The 20,740-nt window shown below is 48.1% G+C and overlaps 1 protein-coding gene across 1 annotated transcript in view; it reads left to right on the top strand.

The window, feature by feature from the left end:
- The window catches only part of ALDH1A3 (aldehyde dehydrogenase 1 family member A3), a 35,618-nt gene extending 17,440 nt beyond the window's left edge, over positions 1–18,178 (top strand). The window contains exons 7-13 of the mRNA XM_084773347.1: positions 430–543; positions 1,637–1,739; positions 3,407–3,591; positions 7,357–7,521; positions 9,028–9,185; positions 10,375–10,449; positions 16,287–18,178. Of these exons, the coding sequence (XP_084629473.1) occupies positions 430–543; positions 1,637–1,739; positions 3,407–3,591; positions 7,357–7,521; positions 9,028–9,185; positions 10,375–10,449; positions 16,287–16,359 (873 nt within the window). The 3' untranslated portion in view covers positions 16,360–18,178. The remainder of the gene's footprint in view (positions 1–429; positions 544–1,636; positions 1,740–3,406; positions 3,592–7,356; positions 7,522–9,027; positions 9,186–10,374; positions 10,450–16,286) is intronic.
- Positions 18,179–20,740: the final 2,562 nt, after the last annotated feature.

Below are 20,740 nucleotides of genomic sequence, written 5' to 3'. Positions count from 1 at the left end.
AATGCAGACATAAGCACACACACCCATATACATGCACACACATTCTCCCCAACACACACACACACACACACACACACACACACACACACACACACCCTGGCACTCTTATATAAGAGGGCCACTGCCACCTAGTGGCATCTCTGAACCTTTGTCCTGGGATGACTGGCTCTTCCAGAGGGTGATCAGTTTACCCAAGAGCCTTCACCCCCAGCTGGCAACAGAGGATTAAAAGGCCTGCATGGCTTGGGGGTTGGGTGGGGACCTGCAGCTGATGCGGGTGCATCCTGGCTAGTGTGTGACCCAGCTGCCCTTTAAGGATGCTGCTCTGCTCGGGGACATTACATGGCGACAAGTCTTGCCACCCTTGAAGATAGGTTTGCAGCTGGTGCTGTCTATCTGGTCCTTTGATACCGGTTCTGTGCCTCCCAGGTCGGGTTCCCTCCAGGTGTAGTGAACATCGTGCCTGGCTTTGGGCCCACAGTGGGAGCAGCAATTTCCTCCCACCCGCAGATCAACAAGATAGCCTTCACTGGGTCCACAGAGGTAAGCCCCCTTTATGAGCTGTTGGCAAACAACAACAAGCACTCCATCCTTTGAGACCCATGGACCTTTTCTTGAGAGGCTCAAATATGACTTGCCTCTTTTTTTTTCTAAATCGAACTGTACTCTAACTATTAGTAAAATGTTACTGCTTCAGATCCCAAACTAAATAAATACTTAATAGAATTCGGAAGCCTTAGAAAAAAAATAACTAAGAGATAAGATAAAATAAAAATGTAAAACATCTGTAAGAGGTGATAAACAAGCCAGGAGAAAACCAGTTGTGCTGCATGTAGCTCTCCAAATGTTTATATATCCTTCATATGTGAAGAGCACCTACAAATCAACAACAACAAAAAAAGAAGACAAGCAGAATGATGAGGGAAACAGGCATCTCTGAGATATCTAGTCCAGCCAGGCGCCTGCTACCCGCCTCATTTCTGACCTTCCCTTTGGTAGTCAGGATGAGCATCTTCAGAGACTTTAGTCAGAATTAGACCCTGGCCTACAGCCACCATTCCCCTTGCATGCCATTAAACAAGTCCTGGCAATGACTTGAGCTCTATCCAGCTCTAAGTCTCTGGGGTCTGCCCTGGTCTCTCTGGTCTTTCCTGGCTCTGAGGTTCTTGATGCCTGGCTAAAACTTGCTGTCAGGTCTAGTCAGAAGGCACACTAGGCCAGTGTGCATCCAGTAGCCTGTCAAGGTGCGTGGGAGGGAGGTCTTATACCTCAGCTACAAATTTTCACTCTTCTTTCCAAGGTGGGCTCAGTCTTTAAAGGATTCTAGAGAACTGGCCACATGTCATCTTTGAGCCATCTTTGTTGTGTCCCTAGATTGACAGCCCCCTGCCCCAAAACAGCACCACCTCCATATTGGGCCGGGAGGGTCTCAGTCATTAATAGCCGGAGAGGAAAGTCACTTCAGCAGGGTGCCCCGCTGCAGTGGCCAGCCTGGTGAGCCAAGACTGCGTAATACATCAGGCCTAGGGTGATTCACTGAGGCAGGTGACCAGTATGCCCCCCAGTCATGCCTGCATCTCCTGGGACCAAGTTCACCACATCTAAGAGTTAACGAAGCCCGATTCTTACCCTGAAGGTAGGAAAGCTGGTTAAAGAAGCCGCGTCCCGGAGCAACCTGAAGCGAGTCACGCTGGAGCTGGGAGGAAAGAACCCGTGCATCGTGTGTGCGGACGCTGACCGTGAGTCGCTGGGGCTATCAGTCTGGTCTCGCCTCACTTCCTGACTCGCATTCAGGACCCACGAAAAGTGGGGCATGCACACACAATGAGATGCTTTCCACAGGCCTACAGAGGGCAGAATGCCAGTGTTGTGATGGGGATGGCTTATGGGTACTACAGGGTCTGTGCCTGAAGGATAAGTTTACCTTCTTGCCCCCAAGGAGGAGGCTGGGAGGACCCTGTAAACTGGGCCCAGTTTCTCCTCTGGGGCCTTTCTGGGCTGGGGAAGGAGGGGACAGGCTCCCCACTCTGGACATCCATTTTTTTTTCCTATCTTCAAGCCATTATCACTGCTGTGTTCTTAGGCCTCTTGAAAGAGTTGAAGTGTTTCTTTCTTCCTTATCTTGGGCACGACGACACACTAGAGGACAGCCTTGCTAACCCTTCAAAGCACAAAACAAAAACATGCTCTGGATGTCATCCCTGTGTGATTCCTTTCCTGGGAAAGCCACCTGCACAGCAGCTGGGAGCAACTAGTGTCTTGCCAGAGCTGTGTGACACAATATTAAAATGTGTGTTGTTGTTGGCTGTTATGTCCAGGAGAGAGCAGAAGGGACCACACTGGGCATTTACTCACCTGATCCCTGGGTCACCTATCAAAAGGTGTGACACCTCAAAAGACCTTAGAGCACCTATGCCTTAAAGGACAGCCTCCCCCACTGTCCACTGGTGCCAGAAATCCACGCCACAGAGAACAAAGCTCACGCTCAGATAAGACTGGAATTGCAAACAGCCCTGAGAAATAATGACCCTGGTACAATTTCTCACTAAGATGTAGCCATTCCTTTCCCTAAAGCCAATTTTCAATGGGAGAGGCAGAGAGTGAGGAAGAAAATCCAGGGAGGTTGTGGAAAGGGACCTGCCATCTCTTGCCTGAGTAATGTAATGATGCTCCTGGAGTCACTTGGAACAGTTTCGTATGTCGCCTTACCGTGACTCACATGTAGGATCCCAAACCCCCCATCCCGTAGAACCAGGACTGTTTTGTGTTCCTGGGCCACAGTAGTGGTGTCCAATTAGTGAAGCAACGTGTAGGTAGGGGCTGGCTTTCCAGGGTCATGAAAACAGAGCCTGTCCCCCTTTTCCTCCTGCCCCCTCCTCCAGGGAGTGCCACTCCACAGAATTAAATCCTGACATAGTGCTCAGGGTGGCAACCTCGCACCCCTCCATCACTTCAGTCTTCCTTCCTGTGTCCCAGCAGGGACCAGAAAATGAATTAGTGTCTTGAGGAGGGGCGGGGTGAGCCTGGCCCCTGGCACCAGGGCAGGGGTGGGGTGCAAAGACATCTAAGAGCCTTTTGAGACTGTCCTGTTACAACCCTGCTGGGGTACAGTCCCTTCAGGGATAGGAAAACTGGGGTGGGGGTTCGGTGAACAACTGAACTGAAAAGTGCTCCGACTCTGCACTCATTAGCATATTAAAGGCACTAGGAAGTCCTGAGTCTTGGACTTATCTCAGACTTGGTGCACCTAAAATCCTTTTCCCCACCAAGCGCTGCCGTAAAAGAAAAATTAGTTTCTGAAATGCAGTCATCTGGGCCCTGTTTTCTTGTGGGGGCAATTAAGAGCTGCAGCTGTCGGGCCTGCTATAACAACTTAATCGCTTCCTCTTGCCTCCCTGACCCCCAGTGGACTTGGCCGTAGAGTGTGCTCACCAGGGAGTGTTCTTCAACCAAGGCCAGTGCTGCACGGCGGCCTCCAGAGTGTTTGTGGAAGAGCAGGTCTACGGGGAGTTTGTGAGGAGGAGTGTGGAGTACGCCAAGAAGAGGCCGGTTGGAGACCCCTTCGATGCCAAAACGGAGCAGGGGCCCCAGGTAACCCACCAACAGACAAGACATGTCTCCACGTATGGTGCTCCTCTGGGCGTTGGGCCAAGGCAGAAGTATGGCCACAGACGGGGGGGCTCCTCCTGCTGGTCACTCAAGGCTTTTGTTTAGAAGTTGATGGAGTGGTTTCTGTCAGGAAAGAGACCTACAGGGAACAGGGAGGAAGCAGGCGATCTCAGGCACAAGACTATCTTCTGTACCTTGCAGCCTTCTTCATATGATGACCTTCAAAGCCTGGGGGTGGAGAGAGAGTTCCCTGCACCCTGCACAAGAGGGGCACGGCCAGGGCAAGCTAGACTCAGGGGCCCTCGAGGCCACATGCATTACTACATGGGATAGACCTCAGGAGGCAGAGGATGGGAGACTCTAGGGATTGAGCCTGGATCCTGGGCAGTGGGAGCAGGTTTCTGCAGGCCTGGTTTGGGAAGCCTCAACAGGCTGTGAATGGCTGTAGCCATAAAGCTTAATAACGTTTGTAAAGGGCACGTCCTGTGTGGCTTTCTTGCTGACGGTAAATGGAGCCAAAGGATGGATATTTAAGCGGGCAGCCGGGCCATCCCTTGTACTATTGCAACATAGTACAGTTGCCAGAATTCTGTTCAACCCTTATATTTCCAGACATATCCATCATTTGCCCACTGTGGTCTATCCCAGAAACTCACTGAATTGGCACCAAATGTTTACACAGGAAACTAGGCTCTATGGCTTTGTTCCTTCCAGCCCTGCCTGACTTTCCTCATCTAAGAAAAGGGGGTAATAGAGGGTGAAACACCACCAGGAAGTACAAAGGGAAGAGATTTGTTTTAAGAGAGATGCTCTGACTGACAACTCTCTAACTCAGGCACACATGCCCCCCCCCATGTGATTTCAGGACATCTTCCTCAGGTTTGCCTAGTTATTCTGTGTGGATGCTGGCTGGGGAGAAAGTGAAGGGAGAGATTTTTTTATTTATTTTATTTTATTTTTTGCCTCAGAGGACACCAATCCTAACTCCAGTTCATTTGCTCGATGGCTCTGGTGTCATGTGTCCCTGGTGGGGAAGCTGTGTCCACTCCTCCTGCTCAGCCCCAAATCACAAACTCTGCTGTCCTGTCACAAGGTAGCCCATGGCCTCAGTGCAAACATGGCCACCAATCAGTACGGAACGCACAAGTTGTAGAGTTAATGTGGAATAGGTGGGAAACGCACAAAGGGTGGCTTTTCCTCCTGTCATCTACCTCCTTTTCTTCTCAAGTCTCCAGCGTGGCATTTCCAGGGAGCAGGTGTCCGTCCATTACCCCTGGGCTCAGCTGTGCAGAGTCCCTTTGGACCTCACTCACGCTGCCGAACCTGGAGACTGTTTAGGATCCTGTCTGTGTTCTTTCCCCATCCAAGACCTGTACAGTTTTACCCTGCAAGGCCATCCAGCTGCCTACACACTTCTGTCTGTCTCAGGCTTGTGGAAGAGCTAGCTGACCTACATCAGGGCCCAGGGCTGGAGGCCACGTGCTGGAACATCCCATCCTCTTTTGGGTTAACTTGGCAGCCGAGCAAGGAAGCCACCTGGCCTGCTCGGGATCCAGAGGCGTCCTCTGGAGAGGTCCTGGGGGGGCCATCTTTTCCCACTTCTGGTGATGTGCCCTGCCCTGTCATCTCACTTCCTGCCAGATCTTTCTTCCTGTACTGAAGGCACCAGCTGACATTTCACGGATGGTTATTAGATTTCAACAACCTGTTTACGAGGTCTCGTCAGGGAGAGCTGAGTTTGGGTGTGTAGGGGTTCTGACAGGGATCCATGCTGCCTGTAAAACAGAGCTCCGGCCAGCTAAGACCTGAGGCCTGATTAAGTTCCTCTAGTGAGCAATGTCGGCCCCCGTAGGAGGATAGAAGGCCTTTGTAACACAAGGACTTCTTTTCTCACATTAAAAAAAAAAGTTTGAAGTGACACTCATTTATTTAATTTGTACGTGTCTACGTTTGTGTATATGCGTGGGATGCATGTGCCACAGCACTTACGTGGAGCCACAGACAGCTGTCTGCTTCTATTATGTGGATCCTTGCCAGGCCCAGGACTGAGGTCAAGTTGCCAGGCTTGACAGCCAGCACCGTTATTTGCTGAGCGTCTCATCAGCTTCGTCTGGAACTTGTAAGCCAAGATGTGGTTCACCCAGAGGAAGACCGCCAGGGCTTGGAACAGGGATGTGTTTCACGTTCTTTCGTTACTTTTCTGTGGGTGTGTGAGCACATGGCTCAAAACCCTAACCATGTACAAAGGACCACAGTGGCGAGGTTCCACCATTACCACCTCATCCCCACCGTTCTCACCTGTCCCCACAGTGCCACGCCTATGGCCTTTATTCCTGGCAGATCCCTCCTGGATTTCCTTATAGGAAGGCAAGCAAGTGTGAATGTGTGCTTGGATTTCTTCCTCCATCTCTATGCAAAGGAGATCATGTTGGCGCCACCATTTTATTTGTTTCTATTCCTTAAAAAAAAAAAAAAGACCTCAAAGAACTTTTCTGTACCTGAAATGGGTTTACTTGCTTCTCATCCTTTTTCTGTATGTGTCTGTGTGTGGTATATGATCGTGTACGTGTTCATGTGCATGTGCAGCCATGTGTTCATATGTGTATACATGTGTTATATGTTTATGTGGAGGCCAGGGGTCAAGGACAGGTTCGTCCTCTATTGACGTCCACTCTATCTTTTAAAACAGGGTCTGTCACTGAACCTGGAATGCTCTGACTGGGTGAGACTAGCTGAGCAGCGAGCCCCAGGGGGCATCTTGTCTCTACCTTCCCAGTCCTGGGATTATATAGGTGTGGGTCACCATGCCCAGGTTTTTTTCCATGGATATCAGAGACCCAAAGTCAGGTCCTCAAGTTTTACTGACTGAGCCATCTCCCCAGCTCTGATTTTTTTTTTCCCTTACCTAATGTTTCTGGAATGAAACCAAGTCTCCTAGCTAAATGCCTCAGTAACAGTGTTTTTTGCTTTAAACTGTATCTCTCTCAGACTAGGAGGGAAGGAGCTGTCTGTTAATAAGAGCATATGGATTTGAGGAAGAAGGCTAGGAAGGGGCACAGAAAAAGCATCTTATCTTCCCTGCTGAGCCATCCCCAGAAAGGATAGCCTTCCAGCAGCTGGCTGAGTACCGTGTCCCCCAGCTGGGTGTTAATCTATGGCATAAGGCACTTTCTAGCCAAGGAGGAGGTAGCAGTTCACTTCCCTCCAGGCAAGAAGCGGTACCCATACCCTATCGGGAGGCTCACTCTGTTGTTCCCAGGGGTGCTGAGGCAAGCGCTCGGCCCTTGCTCCCTTCTCTATACTATGATAGGATGATTCCCATAAGCGCCCCCTCATCTATGGTGTGCAACGAGCAGGATACATACTTGTCCGGTAAATATGATACCACTAGGCTTGAATTTTAAACAAACTGAAGATATCTTAAGTCTGTCTCAAATGCAGTTTGGCATATACTCAGACTAAAAGCTACCACATGTTGTATTTCCGATAGTTACATTTAGCTGGGTTTCCTCGGTCTTTTCTTGTTGAGCCTGGTAATGCTAGCAGAATGCCAAGGCCTGAGAGAGGGCAACCGTTTCAGAATCTCTTTTACCCTGAGGCTTACCTCACAGCACGAGGAGGGAACCAGATGTAGGAACAAGGCCTCAAGCCTGGGACAACCATTGACGGTGCTGAGGGACACTGAAAATACAAGAGGACAGTCCCCTCCTGGAGGAAGCGGGCATAACTCCCTTCTGCGTTTTGCAGATCGATCAAAAGCAGTTCGACAAGATCCTAGAGCTGATTGAGAGTGGGAAGAAGGAAGGGGCCAAGCTGGAATGTGGGGGGTCAGCCATGGAGGACAGAGGACTGTTCATCAAACCCACTGTCTTCTCAGACGTCACGGACAACATGAGGATCGCCAAAGAGGAGGTAGGTGTGGCTACAAGCCCAAACTGAGGTGAGGCCTTTACAGGGCAAAACAGTTCCATTTCTGGGTGGCTGTGTTGTCCCTCGGGACTCAGGTGCCTCTGGTGAGTCCGAAGGCCCATAACAGCTACGGCTGCTCCAGGCCGGCTTCCGTCCTTGCTCATGGTCTCCAGGCAGCAGTCCCTATCTCCTTCCAACACTGTCACAGGTACACACGTCTTCAGTTACATGCACAGCCTATGTCCGACATCTCTCAGCCTTGTTTGCGAGCGTCACCAGGCACCAAACTGTGGATTCAGGAACCGTGGCCACTTCACACTCTTCAGTCTGTCCTTAAATAATAAGTATCTGGGCTGGAGAGATGGCTCGGAGGTTAACAGCACTGACTGCTCTCCCAGAGGTCGTCAGTTCAATTCCCAGCAACCACATCGTGGCTCACAGCCATCTAGAATGAGACCTGGTTCCCTCTTCTGGCATACAGGTGTACATGCAGGCAGAGCACTGTATACATAATAAATAATAAATCTTTGAAAAAATGTAAGTATCCTTCAAAGAATGCGTGGCAGCTCTAAATCCACACCGACTTTTCTGCCACAGTTGTTCCTGAGAGTGATGGGGATGATGCAGACCCCGCCCCCATAGGAACATAAATCTTCTCTTGCCCCTTAATCACCATGCTAGGCACATGGCTGCCATGGCTTCCCCTTGAGGGCATCTGATATTTCCTCCTTGAGATACTGAAAGGTTTCTCATCTCTCTGTGGTGGTGCAGAGCCCAGATCTTTATGTACTTCTTTTTTAAAATGTATTTTATTAATTTATTCATATTACATCTCAACTGTTATCCCATCCCTTGTATCCTCCCAGTCCTCCCTGTATTTCTTTTTTAAATTGTTGTTGCTGTTTGTACACTTCTTGATGAGATGTCCTGAGGAGGCTGAGGAGCCATGTGCAGAGATTGTGCGCTGTCCTGACACGTAGTTCCGCCTACTGTTGAATCAATCTCAAGATCCCTTCAGAATCACCTCCAAATGGGCAACCTTGCAGTTTCCCTCTTCTGTTTCTTTGCTGTGTGACTACTGTGGCTTTCCTTCCCCTGGGACACTCTATAGAAACATTTTTTAAAAGATATTTTCATGAAGCAACAGAAAAAGACACCAGGGAAGCAGCATGCATCCCCAGGGAAACACCCTTCTAGAGAACCTTCCAGAAACCTCTCCAGTGTTTCCCTTCTGGGTTTTCCTGAAGCTCTAAGGCTGAGTGATGGTTCTCAGAAACAGCGCTAGCATGGAGGGATCATAAATGCAGTGTATAGTCTTATATTATCTTTCATTTTTGATCCATCTGAATCCTTTTATTGAAATTTTTAGCTATCACACAGCTATAGAGTTCTCTGGGGTTCTTTGTCTTGGGGGGCAGGGCTCTAGTCCTGTGGAAACGCATAAAAGCCAGGGCGCCTGCTCAGGGTGCATGGTCCCATCCTCACATGCCTCCTTATAATTAACCACAGATTTTTGGACCAGTGCAGCCAATACTGAAGTTCAAAAATCTTGAAGAAGTGATCAAAAGAGCGAACAGTACTGACTATGGACTCACAGCGGCAGTGTTCACCAAAAACCTCGACAAAGCCCTGAAGCTGGCTTCTGCACTGGAGTCGGGAACAGTCTGGTGAGCACTGGAGCATTTGTGTTGTCTGACTATTGTATTGGCTTACTATTTTCACTTTTCGTCCATTACCAGAGATCATGTGATGTGCTCCCACTTCCTAAGTGCACCATTGATCACCCTCTGAAATGGGTATTGTACGGCCTTAAGTTCTTCATTTTTCACATGGAGAAACTGAGGCACAAAAAGAGATGGGATGGTTTGTCCAGCATCACACAGCTTGACTCTCACTCAGTGTTTAACTGTGGAGGATTCATTCCTTGCTGAGAGACCAAACTCTGTGGCTACTCAAGTCCTTTGTATGTACGTACAGGTAGCTTAGGCACACCTTCCAGCTTGCTGGCTGGCTGGCTGGCTTGTCTGTCTGTCTATCTGTCTGCCCGTCTATCTGTCTGCCCGTCCATCTGTCTGTCCATCCATCCATCCGTCTACCATCTGTCTTTCTGTTATCTATCTATCTGTGACATGCTAACACTCTGGTCCAGGACCTGGAACATACTAGAATAAGCATTTTTTTTTACCACCAAGACACACCCCATTCCCTCTGGCATACTACAAACTCATCTGCGTGTTCTGCAACACCTGAAACAATGCTCTGGTGGTATTTGTTGTGCAATATCGTTTAAGGAGCACCGAAAGGGAGAGAAATAATTCTGCACCAAAACTTTGGGTCTGATTCAACAGTTGGTTGAATCCGAAGGTATAGAACCTACGGTTCTCAAAGGTCACTTTACATAGCCAAGGAGGTTCCAAAGCCTGGACCGTTGACACATGGTCACACTACCTCTCTGATGTTGTCTCTGGTGGATTCCACAGTCCACACATGGGCACTTATCCCTGCTCACTGGCAGTTCTGCAGACCGACACTCATGCCCATCTTCCAGCGGAACGAAAACGAGCCTCAAAGAGGTAGAACAAGCTTAGAGTCACATAGTCTAGGGAGCAGAGCTCTGAGATCAGGCCTGCGTCACTTCACAGCTAACTCACCCCCTAGCTCTCTTCCTCAGAATATTCCAGCTGTAGTTTCTGGCAGGAAAAAGCAGGAAGCAGGAGTAAAAAGCATAAGGGGTGTGCTGTGTTATTAACACTCTGCCCAAGGGCCATGCGCTAGGCAGCACGGTGCCTCCAGTGTCTTAAGATGCAGATGCTCTTAAGTTCTCCAGGTAACCTGGGCATCTTTCGCTTTCTCCAGGATCAACTGCTACAATGCATTTTACGCACAGGCTCCATTTGGTGGCTTCAAAATGTCTGGGAATGGCAGAGAGTTGTAAGTATGGCTAAGCCCTTACCCTCTCCTCTGTCATGAAGACTGGTGGTCCCACAATAGAGGCTGCCCGGGCTCCCTCCCATCTTCCCTCCCTCCTTCCCATCTTTGTCCTTCCCTAAGCCCTAGAACTAACCTGGAGCCTCAATTTCTTGTCCTGCCCAGTGACATCACCCTAGGGACATTCTACAGTTCTTGATCCTAGGCTAGCAGGATGAGGGTGTGACAAATGAGGGTGTTATGACACACATCTGTCCCCACTCTGGGTGGTGAGAACAGACTAGCTCAAGTCAGGCTCTGAATCTGCCCAGCTTTGCTTTGAGAACCTGGCACAAGCTTTGGGGACATACCGTGGGTGACACTGCTTCCTTTTGGGATATTTTTTGTGGGGCTGTGTTGCAGCTTTGTGACCACAGCAGTACATTCTGGGACTGAACAAGTGCCTCTTGTCATTCCTGCCTGGCCCCCAGAGACTCGAGGATGAGCCATCTTACCCCTGGCTGGAGTCAAAGCTAGGTGGAATGTCCCTGGGTGAAGATGCTGGGGTCCCCAGCTGGACACCCTCCTCATACCCCCTTATTGCCATCCTGGGTTGGATTAAGCAATGTAGACAAACATCTTGGTAGGCTCCGTATTTCTGGGGAGCCATCTGTGACAACACCCCAGGGCTGTTTCTGAGGGGTCCTGTTCTCCCTTTTGTTTAAACAGTTTGTGTCATTTATATACAAATGCATTGCCTTCTACATATTTGAACCTCTAGTCAGATTCCAGGCACATCTGTCAGCCCTGGCCTTAGTGTGGCCATGGGGTAGCTCTCCTTATAGATAATTAAGTATGTTACGGCGGAGAGGGCTGGCTTCCACTGTTTTTTGACTGGGCTACATGGAATTGGTGCCCCTTACTCTACCCCAGTTCTGTTCAGATCATCCTCAACACATGACAGATGCCCAGGGAACATCTGCACAAATGAGCATAAAACATAGTAATTTTTGGTCCTGTTCCCCCATCCCTTGTCCCCATGACTGGTTCTTCTGCAATAACTTACTGATTCTTAGCCACAAAGACCCATGGCAGGAGCCTGAGGGAGGTTCTCTTGGCAGCCTGTTGTGTTTGCCATTTTGTAGCCTCTTAGAGGAGCTTGCCAGCTGAGGCTGGGATGGCAGGGCTAGAGTCATCTGAGTTCCCATCAGGCTCCTCCAATAGTAACAACACCGGTGAGAGCCAACGTTTGTTCAGCACAGACTCTAGAAGGTTCTGAGAGCCTCTCCCCTCTTCATGGTCTCATGGAGACAGTCCATGAGAGAGGATAGCAGCTCTCAAAAGAAGACACAGACCCAGGAGGTTAATAGGTCCTAGGAGTTAGCAGTAGGGCTGGAGAGATGGCTCAGCCATTAAAGGCTAGGCTCACAACCAAAGAGGCAACTTGGCCTTGGGTAGCCCTGGGCTTGCTAGACAGAGACCACTTGGGCCTTTTTGGTTTCTTGAGTTTTGTTTGGGGATATTTTGTTTTGCTTTGCAGTACTGGAAATTGAACTTAGGTCATTCCACACGCCAGGCAAGTTCTCTACCACTGAGATAACCCCTGCCCTAGGAGTCAGCTTGGTAAGCCTCTTCAAATGAGGCCAGCAGAGCTCATGTGGTCATTTGTCTCCTTTGGTCTTCTGTCTTCAGCCAGGCAGGGTGGGCGGGGGGGGGGTGCTGAGGAACCCATCTCCCTCACAGTCTTCCTTCCAGAGGCCAGGAGGCAGGGAGCACTCCAGTCCTCTAAGTGAAGGTCATTTGGAAGGACACAGAGTGACTGGGACATATTGGGAACACCTGCTGCCAGGGTTTTCCGAGCATCATGGAGAATTCACTGCGTGGTTTTCTTACCTGGGCTGGCCTCCCTCTTGTTGTGGTCCTGATGCCTGCCACAGACTGGCTCGGTGAGCTCGCAGACCTCAGTCATGCTTCATGTTGACAGCTTCTCTGGGGGCTTGCTTGAACATCTGCTTTTTAGATCTCTGCCATCTATTTTCCCAGAGCTTTTTGTTGACAAATTATTTTCAAATCATTCATAAGGAGCCTGGAAACTGCCTTGAAGAGTAATATCTATTTTCAGTTGTTTCAAATTAATGTCTCCGTGTTGCAACAAGTTCCCCTTTTCTACACTGGAGCACCATACGGTGGATTCCATGGTTTTCCCCCAAATTGGTCACTAGGGCTGGGCCGGTTACTGGCTGCACACCCGCCAGCCCCTCTGGGATGCATTTCTGAGCTGGTCTTGGATGGAGCCTGAAAAGTCTGTTCCTCTTAGTGCATTACTTCCTGGTTCTTTGATTTGCAGTGTAAGATGAGCAGCATCCAAGCCAGCAACCAAAACCTCCTACAACAGAGATACAGCAAGGTCAGACCTTCCTCCCCAACCCTCAGTCCCATTTGTTAGGGGACCCACTGCTCGCTCAATTTACTCATCCAATCATTGGGCCACATGGCAAATATTTGTTTTTGTTTTTCTAAATTAAAAAAAATTAATCTTAAATGTAAAAAAATTGAATGGTAGAAACAAAAGTAAGCCTAAAGCCAAGGCTTCTGGAAATGCACTTGTCCTGGCCTGTGTTGTACTGCTCCTCAAACTTGACCTGGGCCTCCCACCTGGCCTTGTGTCTCCCAGCTGGGTCGCTGACAACAGTTTATCCATGGGCATATCCACAGAGGACCCTGTGGGTATGAGGACCTGTGAGCATCATTGTAGTCAGACACTTTCACAAAGGGCATGCTCTTTGGTCTCGGGGCAGTCTTCTTCTTGCAAATATTCTTTGAGCATCTTTACTGCTCCAAGCTTGGTGTTACGCTCTGGGCACTTGTCAGTGAGCTGCCATCAATCCTTGACCCCATTGTCATTGTAGGGAGGTTTGTTGGGAGGAAGGCTGAACTCCCAAATGGCTTTGGTTCCTGAGGTAGAAAAGACTGAGTGAGGGGTTGGATGAGGCAGGCAGGAGCTTGAACCAGAACAACAGATGAGGAAATGGAAGGGGAAAAAAATGAGGAATCTACACCCGGTTTCTCACAAGAATGCTGACACTTCTGAGCTGTTTGACATGAGCTAATTCGGGAAGGTTCCATCCCTTTTCTTTACTAGATCAATAAATCACTAACACTTAGAATTTTGGCAAAGCAGCGCTGTTTTCACATCTTGAAAGTTTATGGTGCATTTTCTATGGATATTCAAAAATCCACTCCTTCTCTTCTGTCTGCTAACGTGAAAGCAAGCTCCATTTTACCCTCTGAGATGGGTTTTGGATATCTCCCAGGCTTTTTTGAAAAGCCTCCTAGAATAGGCGTTAGTGTTATTCCTACAGGCCTTTATTATGACAAACCCTGTTTATATGCTTCTTTGCATATAAATATTTATGCACTTAGGGTGACTGTTTTCAGCGTGAGTTCCTAGAATTCAGTGCCGGGCCACATGAAAGTGGTTTTGTCTCTGCGTGGGTCCTCACGTCTTCAAGGGCGGGACACTGAGCGCCCCTTGCACACCTGTTGGAGTTCGTATTTCTTTTTCTGCCAAAAAAAAAAAAAAATGAGTTTGTCCTTTGTGGAATTTTCCCATTCTGTTGTTTGTGTTCCTCCTTGGCTTTGAAAGGAGGCCCAGTACATTGATGAAAACAGTGCAGCTTCCTAACGGTGACATTACTTATTCAGCACAGAGTGGGTGGCCTATGCGGGTTCTCTCTGGTTGATATAACTGAAAGGGCGTGCTGGCATTCCCATGGCACAGCCGGAACAGTTGATGTCAATGAACTTGACTCATTTACATGATTCTGAGCCCCAGTTGCTCTTATACTTAAGCATCAGAATTACCCAGGCAACCTGTGGGACACAAGGGTCTTGGCTCTGCCGAGGAGACCGCTGATGCCATAAATATATTGGTTTTTCTGGTACTGCAAAATTGGTGCTTTAGATGGCACAGCATGTGACCCCTACAATTTGTAGGATATGCACAGCTCTTTCTGAGTGTAGATTGGAGGCATTGGCTAGCCCACATCCTCTTTGGAGGCTGTGAGGACTGCGTTGCCTTGCCGAGCCCCCAGAGGGACGACCTCCTACTTGGCTGATGGCCTCTTCTATCTTCCCAGCCTGGTGGCATCTTTCTGTTCCTTGTCTCGTTCTTGGTCAACTCTCTTCTTCAACTCTTAAGGACTGTTGGGTCACCCAAACTACCCAGAAAAGTCTCTCCTTTGAAGTCAACTGCTTAGCCACAGGAATTCTATCTCCGGCATCAGTTCTCCCTTGCCTTATAACCTAGTTAATTTGTGCAACAGAACAGGGGAGTAAGGTGTGGAGACATTTTACTATTTTGCCCACTACAGTAGGGCCTAGGTGGGGCCCCAGAATCTGTATTTCTAAAACATTCAGAAGTAAGGCTGCGGATGCTGCTGCAAGATTTTAGGTCTCAAGAGATGAGATGGGGCTCAAGAGCTTGAAGAGGCCATCTCTACCCCTACTTTTTCTGGAACCAGAATTTATTGTTCTATTTCTGCAACCACTAAGAGTGTGCTAGAAGCCGAGCTGTGGTGGTGCACACCTTTAATTCCAGGGCTTGGGACGTAGAGGCAGGCAGATCGCTCCAGGACAGCCAAGGCTACACAGAGAAACCCTGTCTCAAAAAAAAAAACAAAAAAAAAAAAAAACAAACCCAAAACCGAAACAACAACAACAACAAAGAGTGTGCTAGAGGAGAAATAGCAGCCAAGCTGCCTCTGGGTTCTGTGAAGGGGATCCCCTCCAAGGATGGTCTAAGATGCCTAGTAAAGCCTCTATGAGATATAAGGGAAGGAAATATGCCAAAGATGCTAGCCCGAGGGCCATCGCCTCCCTGTGTCTAGCCTGTGCCAGCGGCTTCTCCCTTTCCCAGTGTAGTCTGACCCAGCTCCTATTACAGAAGTTCCCTTCAGAGCCAGATGTCCCTGTGGTCCCTTGGCCACCTCCTCAAGTGCAGACATCACTTTTCCTGTCTGTTCCAGTAGAAACAAATTACCACTTAAAACTTACGTAGTCAGTGCAGTTCTTATACACTAGATCTCCCTTGTTCACTGCACAGGCCCCTCCCGGATCGAGAGAACTGACATTGTATTTGTTTTGTTGTTTTCACTTCTCATCTAAAAGCAAACTCTTATTTCTTTTTTGTTTGGTTGGTTTTTTTTTTTTTTTTTGATAATTTATTTTTTAATTTATTCGCTTTATATCCTGATTATAGCCCCCTCTCTTGTCTCTCCCCGAACCCACCCTCTCTCCCTCCTTCCCCCAGTTGCTCCTCCTCTAGTTCTCAGAAAGGGGAGCCCTCCTCCCCTACCATCTTATCTCAGCCTACCACGTCTCATCAGGACCTTCTGCATCCTCTTCCTCTGTGGCCTGGCAAGGCCACCCCACCAGGGGGAAGTGATCAATGTGTGGGCAACAGAGATAGCCCCTGCTCCCCATATTAGGGGACCCACATGGAGACTTGAGCTGCCTATCGACTACATCTGAGCAGGGGGTCTAGGTCCTCTCCATGCCTGTCCTTGGTTGGTGCATCAGTCTCTGCAGGGCCCTCTGGGCCCAGAAAACTCTTAGTTCTTTCTATTGCTTCTAAAGCATCACACACACAAACTTAGCATTTAGGCTCACATTTCCAGACCCTGACACTTACTGAGCTCATCGCAGTGCATACTTGCCTTACTGTGTCCAGGCACCGCATTGTGTCCTGTCACACAAGCTCCAGCTGTCAAACTGTCCAGCAGACGATATAGGCACTGGAAGATTTCCCCAGAGCCATGAACTGACAGTGTGACCTGCCCCCCCCTTTTCTGTCATCACAGAGGTGAATATGCTCTGGCTGAGTACACAGAAGTGAAGACTGTCACCATCAAACTCGATGACAAGAACCCCTGAAAGACAGACGGGCTTCTTCCTCAAAAGCTGGACAACAGGCTGTGGCAACTCCCAACCCGCCACGTGCAGAACGCAAGGTGACAGGACCCTTCTCTTCTGGACACCCGCTCTACTGGAGTTTAATGGTTTTGATTTTTCTCTCACACTCATGCTCTATGGACCAAACTGTGGGTGGCTGGATGGTATGTGTGAAACTGCAGGCCTTCCTAGGGAGGAACTCCTACCCAGCTCTGGCTTTGCCTTTAGACTAAGTGCAGGACACAGCAAAGACATCTGGGGCTCTGTTTCTATGAGATGGTCTCTGGAGTGTCCCGTGATTACTTTCAATGCTTTGTTGACCCCAGTAGGAATGCGGAAAGAGCTCACTGCAGGTTCTGCAAACAGAGCTGCTCTTGTGACTACTCCTTGGGGTCACCTGTGCACAGAGCAAGTCCCTCCTCACTCCGAGGTAGAAGTGGGACTATTCACAAGCAAAGGATTAGTGTGGAGGTGAAAGAAGGATTTCAGGGACGCAGTGCAGGGAGCGTAGGGAAGCATATGCCACAGAAAGGCACCAGAAGCCTTTGGTCTGCAGGGTTGTGGGTCCTAAGGGCTGCGTGTGGACGCTGACCATGGGATTCACCTTGAAAACAATCCTAACTTTGGACTGACCAAACTGACAACCCAAAGAGCCTGCTCTATAATTGTGAGATGGCTTTCTGTAACAAAGGCCCATCTTAGGCAGAGGACATCCTTAGTGTCAACTTTGCCACTGAGGACTCGTTTTAGAAGTACCACAGCAGAGCAAACCCTAAGCAATTAAGCCTCCTGTCTGACACTCAGAGCCATCATTCACTTTTACAGTTTACCCATTTCTACCCCAGTCAAAAACGGACACGCCCACGTCCTTTTTCTTTTCTCCAGCTCTATTATCTGTTTTACATCAGTAGAGTTAGCTATACTGAGAGACAGCTGCCACACTGCTCTGTAGTCATAATAATAAAAAAAAATCCCATTGGAATTTTCATTTCTGATTGGTTAACAAGTAACACCTCGATCCCATGGGGAAATCAATCACCAGCCAACTGAACCCTAAATATTTCATTCACATTATAGCATTTTTCTTTTCCTCTTTGGTATAGCCATTTGATGTGCAATCCCACGTTTGAGCTTGGAAAACTGAAACCATTTCGATGAAGCTTTAAGGATTAAAAAAACCAAACTCGCTGGGTCTACTGCTACTTGGGTACTTTTACTGTCAGCCACATGCACCTCCCTAAGTGGATAGGATTGCTCTCATTTGAGGATTAAAGATAGACCGGGCAACAGAGAAAATGAAGGCTTCTATCAGAACCAGCGTGTGCATAAAGAGTTAGGATGCGTGAATTGGGGCTCTCAGCCCTGTCAGAGATGAGCAATATTCTATTCACCTTCTTTCTTCCCTCAGCACTTATAGTATCAGTAACTTGTTAAATCAGGATTTGGCCTCTTACACTGAATTTTAAGTATCTCAGTAACTCTAGGCACTACCCTTCTCCACAGTATATTAGAGGGTTGCTACTCTTCCATTGTACAATAATACCTTTAATATGAAATGTTACATTATTTATAATTGGTATCATTAATGTATCTTTTTATAGCTGTAAGTACACAGAGGTAGTATATTTAACCTTCTGTAATATACTGTATTTAGAAATGAAAATCTATATAATGCTAGCTTTCACTTCTTTTAAGGTTTACCCCTGTGGTATGGTTTTTAAATCGATTAGATTGGGAATTTTGATCCTGACTTCAGATTGTGTTCAGCAATGATAAAATAAAAATTGAACATTTGAAAAAACATCATTTTTTTTTCATTGAAGGACTAACCTATTTGGGTTCTGTGGTAGGCCTTTCTCTTTCTGAGATTTCTGTGCTATGTGGCTTTTGATAAGGCGCTGGCAATAATAAAATTACACTCCTGCAATCAGTCACACATAGGGCTTTTCTTGTTGGTGGCATCCATTTCTATATTGTTGGATGTTGGACAGCCCCATGGCTTACAGGGTAATGTAAGGCACTTTCGACGCTGCTCAAGTGCAGTTTAGTCTCCAAGCAATGATGGTTGAGCACTGGAAATGAAGATTGGGGGAAAACATCTTGTCCCCCCAAATTGTAACCATGTGTCTATGATAACCTAAGGGTCTGGACTTAACTTAGCTGAGGTTCTTAAGGCTTCTAACTGCCAAGAAATACCAGATACCCAGTTATGACCTGGCATTGATGCTCGAGCGGGAACCTTCACTGGACAGATCAAACTTAACATTAAAAGCCCAGGCAACTGACACGTATAAAAAGTATCACCCCTTTAAAAAATGGCAGCAGGGAGGCTGGACCAGACCTCTCTCAGTATGCACTTTGTGTATATGTTGCTGTGTTTATGAACATTCCATTTCTGATCCAAATGTGAACAAAAGATTAGATAAAAATGACGTTCTTTTTATTTGATCAATTAGAACAGGCCTGCCAGAAGAGAGCCACTCTAAAGATACCTTTGTGTATGTGTGTCTTAGAGTGTGCAGGTAATTGTATATGTGCACTTGTCAGCCTGTGGCTAGGCACATTCTCTAAAAGAAGACACTTTGGGATGTTCTAGCTTTACCTCTTGGCAAGCACCTACTTTCTAATGTCTACTCCTTGCTAGGATCCAGATAGCAGATTGTGCTTGCAGGTGGAGACTTGGGGATCACTAAGTCATTTGGGGAGGGAGCATCAAAAAAAAGCAGGCTTTTGACTGAATAAAGACAAGCATCAGAAGACCAAAGGAACAGTTAGCTTTAGTGAATGTCCATTCAGAGAGGTAGGCGGATGACTTACATCTGACAGTGGTCTACCAGATGACCCTGTTGTACACAGGGTCATTCCAACCTCAGGCTTCTGAAAATCTGAAAAAGAACATGGGTATAAAGGAATGAAAAGGAAGTGGAAAAGAATTTTAACTGCTCTGTAATAACCTCCTTTGCAAACTTGGGACTAAAGCATGCCTACTGGCAGATGGCCATCTCAAAAAAGGCCATATATATGTCAAGTGTTCCAGATGTTTTTTGTTTTTTGTTTATTGGTTTGGCTTGGTTTCGTTTTACACTGGGTACTTTTTCTAACCTATTTCTAAGCTTGTTTAAAGGGGAAATTTTCTTGTCACAGTAAGTATTGGCAACACAAGTCCCCTAAGTGTCGGTCCTGGAGCGAGGCATGAATTCCCTCGGTGTACCACTAGGTGGCAGTGATGTATGCCCTGAAGGCGCCACCAACCCAGGCTTATTCAAACTGCTGACGCCACGCCTTTGCAAATTATTAGGGACTTTTCCGTAGCAGTCATACTACTGCCCTTGCTAATTGGTCTGAGGACCTCGGTGGCGAGGACAGGACTGCAGAACTGGGCCTACATTTGTGGAAGGGTGTTCGGAAGTGGAGGGAAAGTAGAGCATAGCAAAGCTGCGAGATGGTCCTTTTGCCGACTAGGGATCCAAACTCCAACTCTAAGTAATATTCGCCTTATTCCTGGAGTAGCTCAGGCGGTCCAAAGCTGCTCAGACTCTGTGAACTGGCTGTGAGGGTTATGGAGATCTGTCTGTGTTCTTTGCGCGCGGTCTCAGCAATACTCGTTACCGGAGAAGCACCTACATGCAGGACTACTTTTCTGCCAAGGATTATCTTTTCTAGGTGAAAATTGGAGCCGAATCCGAAGCCTGCCTGCAGCTTGGCCATGAGTGTTTAGCCTGCGTTTGGCTATTTTATCCTCAGTAGCATCAACCGACAACATCCCACCATGCTTTTCACCTCACCACCACAAACGCCCAGGCAGGTGGCACGCGACTGTAGCCCCCCGCCCCCCCAACCCCCACCCCCGGCTACTCCAGAGTCCGAAAATCTAAGAAGAGTCAGAAGCTAGTAATATCTTTGCCAATGTCCATAATTAAGTTAGCAAACTTGTGTGGCGAAAGGGTGCAGCATACAAAACATCAACGTTTAAAAGTGGTTTCTGTACTACTCCCTAAAAACCTACGCACACATCAATATTCTCATCCTTTTTAAATATTTACAGCCAGAGTGCATGGCCAGCATACAAGATAGAAATTAATCAGTTACCAGAGCAGAAAAGGCTGAGCAGCGCACGGGGCAACCTTGTCACAGTGCCTGTCCCTAGGGAAGACAGCAAGGCATTTGAATTTGGAGAGGACCCCACCAAGTCTCAGGGCCCTAGCTAGTGTCTACAGAAGCACAAGAGCACAAGAGCTTAGTCACCGACATCTTGCACTAGGGAAACCGAGGCAGGCCATCAAGGGGACCAGGTCTGCGGAGGCGGGGAGCGGGTGGGGTGGAGTGGGGGTTGGGGCACGGATGGCCGACCCTCTGGCACGGC

Source organism: Acomys minous (genome assembly GCF_964271855.1).
Source record: "Acomys minous genome assembly, chromosome: 2".
NCBI classification, from domain to species: Eukaryota; Metazoa; Chordata; class Mammalia; order Rodentia; family Muridae; genus Acomys; species Acomys minous.
This window is presented reverse-complemented; position numbering and strand designations above follow the sequence as displayed.